This window comes from Schistocerca americana, chromosome 8 (genome assembly GCF_021461395.2).
Source record: "Schistocerca americana isolate TAMUIC-IGC-003095 chromosome 8, iqSchAmer2.1, whole genome shotgun sequence".
NCBI lineage: Eukaryota > Metazoa > Arthropoda > Insecta > Orthoptera > Acrididae > Schistocerca > Schistocerca americana.
Window position 1 is genome coordinate 398,937,072 of NC_060126.1, and position 12,924 is coordinate 398,949,995.

The 12,924-nt window shown below is 44.5% G+C and overlaps 1 protein-coding gene across 2 annotated transcripts in view; it reads left to right on the top strand.

The window, feature by feature from the left end:
- Positions 1 to 12,924, top strand: part of LOC124544615 (1-acyl-sn-glycerol-3-phosphate acyltransferase gamma-like) — an 81,837-nt gene that overhangs the window by 22,951 nt on the left and 45,962 nt on the right. For both annotated transcript variants that reach the window (XM_047123215.1, XM_047123214.1), the window contains exons 3-4: positions 3,711 to 3,883; positions 3,975 to 4,136. In XM_047123215.1, coding sequence (XP_046979171.1) covers positions 3,711 to 3,883; positions 3,975 to 4,136 — 335 coding nt within the window. The remainder of the gene's footprint in view (positions 1 to 3,710; positions 3,884 to 3,974; positions 4,137 to 12,924) is intronic.

A 12,924-nucleotide genomic window follows, 5' to 3' on the forward strand; every position in this document is an offset into this window, starting at 1 on the left:
ACTGGGTCTCTCTTTTCTCTGTGAAGGTGACTTTTATTTTCAGGTATAAGATTTTAAGCTACCTTTGAGTCAGGCGGAGTGGTTGGGTTGGGGCATCCCCTGCTGTGTATTGGGTCTGGGAGCTGCCGACCTTACTTTCTTGATCACCTTGCTGTTTCATCCGTCTCTTACTCTGTTTTCATAGCTGTTAGACGTGGTTTGCCTCCTTTTGTCTTGCATTGTATTTTCTATTTTAGATGTAGGACTCTGTTGAATGGTGAGTGCTCCTTAACGTCTTGACTGCACTGGAGCAAGGGTGGGACAGCCATGGGCAGGGTGACACCTGCCACATACAGAGTCCCATGTGTGCTTTACCTATTTGCCTTCTGTTGTTTTTATTATTGACAGTCCAGTTGATATCCATTACGTCTTTAGCTTTCTCACTTTTACTGTTCCAAATCTGCTGACTTGAAGACATTCTTTGCTCTGTAACTGTCTTTACCTTTCATCTGGATGGTGGGGGTTGGATGCGGGGTGAGGTTTCTCTTGACATTTGGAGAGATCCCTTCTCTGCTCTGATGTATGTGCTGGTCTGATCCTTACACTCTGTAAATTCTTTCTAAGCTCTGCCCTCAGTACTGCTTCAGTGCCTCAGTATTACCACTCCTATGTACTTCCATCAGAACACGAACTCCGTGGATATCACTATTTGTGGATGAACTAACACTGGATTGAGGGACTGATGACCTGACTGTTAAGTCCTCTGACCTCCCAGTTAACCAACCAAGCAGAGGAAACGTAATTTTAAATACATTTTTTGACCATTTTTGTTTCTTCGGTTCTGTGAAATATTTGTCTCATGAAGAGCTCATCTTCTGGAGCCAAAAACAGTATTTTATGATTTGGAAAAAATCTTTAATTTGGTGATAAGTGTGGTTAAAGCAACAGCAGGCAATTATTTTATGATTTCCTCGAGGCTGTTTCTCTTGGTGAAAACACTTACAAATATCATTGTGTTAAAATTTATTTGAAGTGAAAAAGTTAGTTGCTTCACCCCATAAAATAACTAAGAAGTAACTGTTTTAATACTAAATTGAACTCTGATCTACCTCAACAAACATCTGCTGCTGTAGAGCTATAATTAATTTTTCATAGATTTCCAAACTCTTATATATAAAGCTTTTATATAGATTTCGCTTAACGAAAGTGTGTCATTAAATATTCTTTGTTTCTATCACTGAGTAGGAACCACATCTGAGATACATTTTAGTGTGATCAATAAAGAGGTATTACTTGTTTGATAGCAACATGTTTGGCCATTACTGAAAAGAAAATGCTGGAGCTGCCTGTATTGACACATACCTTAATTACACAGGCCGACAGTGGAAAAACTTTTTTGCTGAAAATGCCTTATTATGTTTTTTAGGGCAGAAAATCCAAATATGATACTTAAAAAACTGTATCACCAACCATTTCTTCACATTTTCAGTTAAATTTATTAAATTAAGCGATTTTTAAATAATTTAACAGCTTTTATATAGCTAAAATAATTTGAAAAGGAGGTGTAATGAATGTAGATGATGTTGGTAGCACCGCTGAAAAAACATTTGCTGGCAGAAAAAGTTCGATTCTATTTTTGTGTTAACAGATGGTGTTTTGTTTACTGTCAACCTATCCTCACTTTCTCGTTTCCTGTACATGTGCTCAGTACAATGTCTAATCGTGGTTGTAAAAACTATGCTGACAGTTCTTGTTATATTTGTGATTAAAAAACACCAAAGAAACGTTACAGACTTTGTGAACAAGGTTTATCTATCATACTTCGGATCTAAACTTGGTGATCAAGATAAATCTTGGGCACTGCATAAGGTATGTTATGTGTGTTGAAGATTTGAGAAAATGGTCCAAAAAGGAGGAAAAAAACCTTTAGATTTGCTGTTACTATGATATGGAGGGAGCCAAGAAATCATTCTGATGATTGCTACTTTTGCAGTGTTGATATTACTGGTCATAATTCGAAAAACGAGAAGGTAATAAGCTACCCAAACCTTCCACCTGCCATCTGACCAGTAGAGCATAGTCCAGATTTGCCGGTTCCTGAACCACTAGATGATTTAAATTTTGTTCCAATAGAAGTATTTTCTGTTGTACGATCTGATTTAGATGAACCAGGTGATGATGAATTCCATTGTAACACAGGAAGTCTAGAGCCAAGATTGTTTACTCAGACTGAGCTTAATGCTTTGGTTAGGGATCTGGGCGTAACAAAAGAAAAAGCTGAATTGCTTGGCACTAGATTAAAAGAAAAGAACTATTGGCAGTAGACCAGCATATATATGTATAGAAAGAAAGAGCAGCATTTTCCAAGTTTTTTCAACAAGAAGGTGATTTTGTGTACTGCTCAGACATTTCCAGTCTGATGAATGAGTTTGGTATTGAATACAAAAGGGAAGACTGGAGGCTGTTTATTGATTCATCCAAAATTAGTTTAAAGGCTGTTTTATTACACAATGGTAACATGTATGTTTCTATACCTATTGGACACTCTGTACATATGAAAGAAAGTTATAAAAACCTAGAAATAGTGCTAAATAAAATAGGCTATTCTGCTCATGGTTGGATGATATGTGGCAGTCTAATTAAGTAACATGTATGCTCCTTTGTCAGTAAGGTGGCTTTACCAAATTTCCATGTTTCTTGTGTGAATTGGAGAGTAGGGCTAGGGATCAACACTGGTACAGAAAGAACAGGCCTGTGAGGGAGTCTTTAAAACCTGGTGAGAAAAACATTCTACGCAAAAACCTTGTAGATCCAAAAAACGTACGCCTACCACCTCTACTTATAAAGTTAGGCCTAATGGAACAGTTTGTAAAGGCTTTGCCTAAAGATGGACCATGTTTTAAGTATCTCTGCCAAAAGTTTCCACACCTTTCAGAAGCTAAGCTAAAAGGAGTCTTTGTCGGACCTGGCATTAGAAAATTGATGTTTGATGTTAACTTTGAATCCAAAATGACCTTAAATGAGCAAGAAGCATGGGTATCATTCAAGCAAGTCATTAAAAAGTTCTTGACATGGAAATGACCCAGAATATGTTGCTATTATAGCTACAATGTTAAAGAAGTTAACTTTTTGAACAGTCACCTTGATTACTTCCTGGACAGTATGGGAGATGTTAGTGAGGAGCAAGGAGAGTGGTTTCACCAGGACATTAAAGTGATGGAAAAACACTACCAAGGCTGCTGGAACACCAACATGATGGGGGGACTGCTGTTGGTCACTTCACCAAGAAGTTCAGCAAGCGACTCATCGTAGAAAAAACTACACAAGAAGCTTCGAAGAAAAAAGAGAAAGAAAGTACAAACCATTATTCCAGCCGACAAGTGAAACCTCTATTAATACACATTGTTTCAAGTAGCTTACTGTAAATACAAACCATGCTTATGTTGTAACAAAGTGTTTCATTAATTTCGCCGTGTACCATATAGCATAGGATTTTTATACTATAGAATAAAAAACATATTGCTTGAAAACTATGGATGATACAAAAAAAAAAGGCCAAATTTGGATTCAGCTCATAAAGATCAGCTATCAAAGTAAAAAAAAGTTTTTCAAAAAAAAATTTTTGTTGGCCTATGTTATTTCACATATTTAAGATGTTTCAAAATGAACATAATTTGTTATTTATTGTTATAATTTTACATGGTTATTCCTGTAATAATTTTGTGTTGCAGAGTTATTGTTTGTTGCGGAGTGGTGGGGCAGTACTGATCTGATAATTTACATAAATAAAGATGACTTTGAGAAGTATTATGGACAAGAGCATGGCTATTTATGCATGAACCATCGATATGAAATTGATTGGCTTATGGGCCTGCTGTTCTGTGATCGAATACATATGCTGGCGGTGAGAAATTGTAGTAAAGCTTTGTTCATGGCATATTAGGTCATAGTTTCCTAGCTGAAGTTTCATGAGTTTTGTTTTATTTTGTTTTCAGAATTGTAAAACTTTTGCCAAGAAATCAATCCAGTATGTTCCAACTATGGGGTGGGCATTCAAATTTGGTGAATGTGTGTTTCTTGATAGAAACTGGGAAAAAGATAAGGAAACCATTGGCAGACAGCTAAGAGAACTTGTAGAGTATCCAGATCCCATGTGGGTAAGTTTATGGAATCTGTATGTTCATAATTATTTGATTTAAAATTTCATCCTAAAGGCTCTGTAGCAGATAAGTCACAATCAGCAGAATATCTTTTTCAGTCTCCCTAATTCCATAAGTAGCTTACAGACAGTTCATTAAATGTACCCAGAAGCAAAAATAGTCAAAAGCATAGAACACACATCTTGCACATTAAAATGTTGAGGGGAAGGAAATACCATTCTGCTGGGTACCATGTTATGGAAAATGAGCAAGCAGTTGCAAGGGGCACATGCACATATTGCTCTGTGCTATCCCCATGAATGTTATTGCCTCTTTTCTAAAAGGGAGAGTTGTGTGAGAATGTCTGACTAGAGGTACAAAATAACAAATTAAGGCTAGATGCCTACAGTTTTGCCATAGTAAACATTGTTGCAGCTACACACTTGGAAAGAACTGGCTTTAATACAATTGAGAATAGGTCACAGTCTTCTTGACATAAGCCTCCCAGGGGGCCCACAGTCCTTTTGTGGGTACGTGTGTGGCATGCACGGGGCCCCGAGCTATTGCAGTCTCCTTTCCTTTCCAGGCTGCGTTACCATCCCTGCTCCTATCCCTTCCTGTCCTTGCTCCTTTGTCTCTGCCCACTCTTTTTCCCTTAATGGACTTCTTTGTCGACCTGGCTATCCTCCTGGCTTTGTTTTGGTATGTGCTATTGTTTAGTTTGCTGTTTCCATCTCCTTTTCGGCGATTTCCAAAATTTTCCATTCATTGTGAGCCATTTGGGGATGATCTCCCTACCTAGTTTCCATGGTCCAAGTTCCTACCCCCCCCCCCCCCTCCCCTCCCCTTACCCTTTGCACCCTGGCCCTCCCTCCTGCTAGGTCACCAGCATGGTAGCCAGTCCGTGTGGTGGGGCTGTTAAGTACCCATTTGGCTGAGCCCCCTGAAACCACAGGGATCACACTACTAGTACCTGAGCTGTTAACGACTCGTGTATACCCAGGAGTCAATGCTCATCACTTTGGGGCACCAGAACTTCCGGCAATGGCCGACGTGCTAGACGGACCTTGCTGTGACTGGGTGGCACCCATGGGGCAAGCCCCTGATCGGAGTGGGTGATACTAGGGCAGATGCCTTGCGCATGAAACAACAAAAACGTCACCATCCTGGCCATTCTGTGTGACACTCCTTCTGATCCTTCAGCCTTCCTCTCCCTGGCCACCGCCTGGGAGGAGGGTCAAGCTCGCCAACTTGGGTTGAAATCTTTCCCTTGGTACCTGGTTTGTACCAGGACGGATGGTGGAAGTTTTGCCACGACCAAGCCTTTGTTTTTTGTGGAGATGATTGAAGATAAGTATGGCGAAGTGGAATTGATGAATAAAATGCGGTCCGGTGCTTTACTCATAAAGACCTCTTCTGCTGCCCAGTCTGATGCCCTGCATGCTTGTGACCGTCTTGGTGACGTCCCAGTCTCTGTCACACCCCACCAACTTTTGAACTCTGTACAGGGCATTATTTTCCACCAAGATCTTATTCTCCAAACTGACAAGGAGCTCCATGCTAACCGCGAGCAGTGAGGGGTTCGTTTTATTCACCATGTGCAGCAAGGCCCTCCAAACAATAGCACCGCTATGAGCGCCTTCATCCTGGCCTTCGAGGGGGATGTCCTCCCAGAGAAGGTCAAGGTCATGGTGTATCAGTGTGATGTAAAACCTTATATTCCACCACCGATGAGATACTTTAAATGCTTACGGTTTGGACACATGTGTTTCCACTGCACCACTGATCCCCTCTGCGGTGACTGTGGGTGCCCCCTCCATGAAGTGACTGTGCTTCCCCGCCAGTGTGTGTAAATTGTCATGGACAGCATTCTCCACTCTCGCCTGCATGCCTGGTGTTTGTGAAAGAAAAAAAGATCCAAGAGTACAAAACCTTGATCGCTCACCTACACTGAAGCTCGACAAAAGTATGACTGGCTTCATCCTGTGTCTATGACTTCTACTTTTGCTTCAGTTACATCCACTTCTCCTCCTACCCCCTCCTCTTCCTAGCCCCACCCCATTCGCCTCATGCCTTCAGCCTCCCCCTCCCCATCAGTACCCATACCCACCCCTTCGGGTGCTGCTCCCCCTCCCCTGCCGGAGAAGTGCTTCCCTCCTTCGGCTGCCGCTGGTACTGGAGCTCCCTCCTGGGACTTCTCTTCCCGGCACCCCCCCCTGAAAGGCAATCTGCTGCTCCACATTGGCAGCGCGATCCGCGGCCGGTGGGTGCCAAGATTGCCCGGTGTAATTCTGTGCCTGCCCTCGCTGAAGTCTGCCCTTCTCTTCCTTCCCAAGAGAAGCAGCAGAAACCCAAGAACAAGGGCAAGGCCCCTCTGGTACCCCCTGAGGTGCAGCCTTGCCCTCCTCCAGTCAATGAACCAACTGAGTCTGATCCCACGTATATGGATATTACCCCATTCTTATCGGTGATGGATGTCGACTTGGCAGCATGATTGACTCCGGTCTGTTCGCTTCCCATTTGGACTCCAGCTTGAGAATTCTCCAGTGGACTTGTAATGGATATTGGCGTCACCTTACAGATTTTCAGCCCCTTCTTGCCTTCTACTCTGTTGCTTGTATTTTCTGGTGGTGTTTGCACCTTGGTCCGCAAGGACATTGTTAGTAAATGGGTTCCCCTTCATACCACTCAGGAAGCCATTGCTGTCAGGGTCTATCTGGCCACTCCAATCACAATCTGCAATCTCTACCTCCCAACTGACAGGCTGCCCACATCTCTTGCCCTAACCACCCTTATTTTGGGCGAAACTCAAGCGAATTTTTGGCCACCATCTTCCCATTGGGGTTGCACGAATTTCTGTGCATGGCATTGTCTTTACCAGTCCGGACTTTGTAGCAGAAAATTTCACTCAACACTATGCTCAAGCTTTGGCATGTTCCTTCTCCTGAAAGAGTGCTCAGAATGACTGCCTTTGTCTTTTGTTTCTCGCTGCTCAGAACCATATAATGCTCCATTCAGTGAGTGGGAATTTGCCAGTGCCCTCGCCCTTTGTCCCGGCACAGCTCCTGGACCGTATCAGATACATAACCAAATACTCTTAACACTTATTGGTGGCAGGCCACCATCATATACTGACCCTCTTCAACCATCTGTGGAGTGAGGAGTCTTTCCTACCCAGTGGCAGGAAAGCATTGTTGTTCCGGTGTGAAGCCAGGGAAGCCACCTCTTCAGTTGGATAGCTACTGTCCAGTTAGTCTTATTAACACCCTCTGCAAGCTCCTTGAATGCATGGTGAGTCGGCGGCTGTTTTGGATCCTTGAATCCTGCAACCTTTTGTCATCGACTCAGAGTGGTTTTTGCTGTGGCCGCTCTATGGTGGATAACTTGGTCCACCTGGAGTCTGCTATCCAGTCGGTTTTCGCCCATCAGCAACACCTCATTGCAGTCTTCTTTGATCTGCATAAAGCCTATGACACCACCTGGTGCCACCACATCCTCACCACCCTTCATGAATGGGGCCTTTGTGGCACTCTGCCCTTTTTTATCCGTAACTTCCTTTCTTGTCGCTCTTTTCAGGTCCATGTTGGCTCCTCCTACAGCACTCCCCATCGGCAAGGAAATAGGGTTCCACAGGGTTTCGTGTTGAGCATCCCTCTCTTTCTCATAGCCATTAATGGTCTGGTGACAGCTGTTGGGCCGACAGTAACGCCCTCTTTGTATGCCGATGATTCTTGTATCTACGTCCCTTCCTCCGTAATGGGCGCTGCAGAATGCTGTCCACAGGAGGCAATCTGCCAGGTGCACTCATGGGCTCTCTCCCATGGCTTTCAGTTTTCGGTGGCCAAGTCATGTGTCATGCATTGCTGCCATCGCCGTACAGTCCATCCCTATCTGAAACTGTTCCTCGATGGCCAGCCCCTCAAGGTGGTGGGCACTCATCACTTCTTGAGTCTGGTCTTCGATACCTGTTTGATGTGGCTCCCTCATCTTCGCCAGCTGAAGAGGACGTGCTGGTCCCATCTCAATGTTCGTAGGTGTCTGTGCGATACCACCAGGGTTGCCAACCGCTCTGTTCTCCTGCGATTGTATCAGGCATTGGTCCAGTCTAGTTTATACTATGGAAGTCCTGTCTATGGTTCTGCATCGCCTTTGACGTTGCATATACTAGACCCTATCGACCACTGTGAGGTCCGACTTGCGACTGGTGCCTTCCGGACTAGCCCCCTACTTTGCCTTCTCGCAGAGCCGGGGATTCCATCACTTTTTATAATGATGTTTCTGAATTTTATTGTCGTTTATTGTGTCTGCAGTGATGTTGAGTTGGTAGAGGTCGTTTTTTACCTCTGCCATCCATTTGTTGTTTCTAGTGGTTACCCAGTCAAAGATCTGTTTGCTCAGTCTGTGTGATGGCATTCTGTATAGGTGTCCGTATAAACACCTCAATCTCAAGGGGTGCATGCTGATGAGATGCATGGCTGTTGACATGGAACAGTCATTAGCAGGTAGCCTTTGGGGAAACTACCACACTCCATCTGTACAATGCTTACTGAGGTACACGGGGCTCTGAGTGAACCCATATTCCCCTAGCTACTTGCGGGACCAAAATGGAACCCTTGAAGTTTTCTCATTCTCCTCCTCCCAGTGGAAAGGGTGGGCAGCTGATGGGTACTAACACCCAATTAAATAAGGTGGCTCTTGTAGCCAGTCCTTTAGACTCGGGGATATTTAAGGATTCTAATGTCCTTAGTAACAGAATGCACACTGCTGGTCTTTGTGTTTTTATCGGTTAAAAGGAAAGAGAAATGTTTTGAAGAAGTATCACCTTTTTTATGTTCAAAAGGGTTTAGAGGGGATTGCACATACATTAAAATCCATTAAACACTTGTAGAATGGGACATTGTTGATCGAACCCTCAAGTTCCCAATAAGTGACAAACCCTCAGAAGGCCAAAAACCTTGGGGGAATATCCCATTGAGACTGGGCTCCATACCACATTAAACCACAGCAAAGGTGTTGCGATGTGCAGAGACCTGCTCGATATCACCAATATCCCCAAAGAAGACCTGAAAGATTAGTTGGCCCAGGAAGGCATTGTAGATGTGCAAAATATCATCAAAAGGGTGAAAGGCGATCTGATGAAATCCGATTTGCTCATCCTCCCTTCTAATAGCACAAAACTCCTGGAGAATATTAAGGTGGGTTTTCTTTTAACCATGTGGCACTATTTCCCCAACCCAATGTGCTATTTTAAATGCCAGCGCTTTGGGCAAGGATGTAAGGGAGAAGCCACTTTGGCAAATGTGATAAGGCTGGCCATGAAGTAGTCAGATGTTCATCTCCTGCAAAGTGTATGAATTGCTCTGGGGCTCACCCTGTCTGGAGCAGGAACTGCTGTGTCTTCCTTGAATAAGGGAAGTTACAGGAGATTAAAACTTCAAAACTGGCCCCTCTGGTGAGGCCAAAAAGGTTTATAAAGTCTTGCAGCCCCCCATGTATGCTACCTTCTTTGCATTGGTTATTAAACAGCCAGTTCATAAAACCAGTGCTGCTACACAAACAGATGTTGCTAGTGTTAGCACTACTACCTACATTTGTCAGTGCAGTTGCGCTGCTGCACTTACTCCAAAGCCTACGTTTCCTTGCAGAACATCAGACAAGGCCACGGTAGCTGACATTGTGCAGCCTCATGCTCCTCCAAAAGTTTAGTCTGGTCACCCATCTAGTGCTGCCACAACCACTTCTGCAGTTCTGAACCTAATGAACTGCAACGGCTACCGCTTGTAGGTCAGTAGCCAAGGAGAGAGCAGAGGAGTGGTGGTGTTATTGATAAACACAGCAATACCTCCCTTAGCTCTTTCCCCAGTCAGCTCATCCTTTCAGGCAGATTAGGCAGGGCACATCCACTCCACTTTCCAGGGATTTGTTCGTTCATGGCTAGACAATGGATGCACAGTCTATGCGTCATCTGTAGTTTATTGACATTATCCACCATAAGGGGATTAGGCTGGGCATGAGTGCTTACAGGAAAAGCCCCACAGTCTCTGTGCTGAGTCTGTGGAACCACTCATTGTCCTGTGGCAGCTCCTCGTGATGTGTCAGCTATGTAAGTTCCTTGTGGCTCTGACTTTACCCGCCTACCATACTGTTACTTGTCTGCCCCTGAAACATCTTTTCTCCAGAAGTCCTCTAGCAACAATGCCATTTGGGATCTGTATGCAGTGTGTGCTGGAGTCACTTTGTGTGGAGTGTGTGCAACCCCAAATCCAATGTTTTAACCACCTGCCACCATGGTTACTGCAGAGGCCCAGTGCAGTCTTAGATTTGGTGCAGTACAGGAGAAGTTGTGCTCCTGCTGCTGCTGCCTTTAAAGTGATATTTTATGACATTTTAAATAAGCACCACAACTATGTGGCTATCTTTATGGACAGTTGAAGCTGTGGGACTCTGTTGGTTGCTCAATTGTTTTCCCAGATTGTGCCCTCAAGGTCCAACTGCCTCAAGACTGTAATGTCTTTTCTGAATAATTATATGCAATCTTGTGGGCACTGGGACAGGTTGGATGTTCTTCCAGTGCTAAAATCCTTTAAAAAATTAAACTCTGCCCAAACAGGCCATGAAGGCCCACCAGTACCGACTAGCTGCTGTGTCATGCTCAGCCCACAGGCATCATTGGATGCGGGTATGGAGGGCTAAAATCCTTGTTTGTTTCAATTCTGTTAGTGTCCTTCACTCTGCTCAACATTTGTACCCAGCAAATGTAGTAGCCAGAATATCCAAGATGCCCTCCTCCAACTAAAACAGCTGGGAAAGGAAGTATCTTCCTGCTGGGTGCCAGGGCACATGAGTGTTGTGGGGAGATGATGCATTATTAGCTTTGTGTGCCATCTCCATGCCATGCTATCACGTCGCTGTTGAGATACAGAGTAGTGCGTCAGTGGGAGGATGAGTGGTTGGAAGTGACAGACAATAAGCTCCATCTAGTAAATCCCACAGTGTGACCATGGCATACCTCCTTCCAGCCTGTCTGACAGGACAAGGTCCTCCTTACTTGTCTTTGCATAGGGCACAGCCCCATGATGCATGGTTTCTTGCTCCGGCGAGAGGACCCTCCAGATCACTCACTGTATGCCAGATTTTATTAGATTGTGTTCTATTTTCCAAGCAGTGGGCTGTGGAGGATTTGCTGATGGATTTGCTCTCTATTTTAGGTGACATTCAAACAAATATGATGAGGGTTTTAACGTTTTACAATTTGGCCAACATGTTTCCAAAAATTTTAGGGATGTATTTTTAGTGTGTTAACAGTGTGACTGGCTCACCTGCATTTTTTATAAGTGATCTACCAGTCACATTTCCCTGTGCCTTTCTTTTAGGTCCACTGTTGTTTTATTTATGTTTTAATTCCATATATTGCACCTTTTCTCCTTTCTCCGTTGTCTTAGGGCTTGTGGGATGGTGATTGTAGGATCAACTCGAATGAGGTGCGTGTGAGTGCATGAGTGTCATTTTATTGGTTTCCTCCTCACTCCATGATAACATTTTCATATTTTTATCCACATTCGTTTCTTTTAAAGTGTGTAAGGGTGCTGATAACCTCGGCACTGAGTGCTTGCAGGCTCCAAAAGCATGCAAACATGCACAAGCACGCCTGTGCTCTGCATTTTACATTCTGATGAGCGGGAAGCAGTTTTTCTTGATAACAATTTATCCACTGTTTTCAGTCTTGTTTATGTGCATATTGATGACTCAATACCAAAACTGTGATGAGTTGTTCCCTGAATCATAGTAATACAAGGAGTGTAGCAATGGGAATTTTTGTTTTTTGAAAGAATCTTTACTTACCCATCAGCAGCATCAGCTTTGTCCCCTTCAATGTAATTCCCCTCAGATATAAAACACACATGTAGTGATTTTCCAATCTGAAAGCACTTCTTATTATAGTAGAGGTTGAAAATACCGCTTCAGTTGTAAACTGGTACACATGGCACTTGGGGACCACAGCACAGCTACAACATCTGAGGATGGGCTTATAACAGTCCGAAACCGGTCATGTGAAAATAAAGTAATTTACAACTGAAGTGGTGCTATAAAGCTCAGTTGTGGATGTTCTTCCAACAGGATTGTTTGTGTAACTCTTCAGGCTTTCCTGGCGAGATCTTGACATGTGAAATAATCTGGTCTACTGCCAGATGTTTGTGTCGCTCTGGCACAATATTGTGGCCACGTAACTCGTTGCCTTCTTCAGGTGCTACCTGAGACTGCTGTATTGGAGGATCTTGTCCAGTATTTATGTCCAAAGGGTGCTGGGCACTCTCTTTGCCGTCCGCACCCGCCTGGCGCTGCTTGTAAGGTGTTGTCTCTTGCCCGGTGCTCCCTCGGACGTCCGTGCCTGACTTGGTCATCATCTGTGGCAGCTCTCTGAAGCCCGTCCAGTGTCGGGGGCTCCATTCGCGGTCTGAACCCGCCTGGTGCTGCTCCTGAGGTGTTGCGCCTTACCTGGTGCTCCTACGGACATCCGTGCCCGACTCGTCCACCATCTGTGGTCGTAGCAGCTGTCTGAGGCCGGACCCGCATTTGGCGTTCCATTCGCGGTCCGCGCCCGCCTGGCGCTGCTCCTAAGGTGTTGGCAGTTCCCTGGTGCTCCGACGGTCGCCTGCGCCCGTCTTGTCCATTATCTGTGGTCGTGGCGGCTGTCAGAGGCCCAGCCCACTTCGGGAGTTGCATTTGCGGTCCGCACCTGCCTAGCGCTGCTCCTGCGGCGTCAAAACTTCTTGAGGAGTTTCTTGGTTCCTTTCGTTGGGCCCTA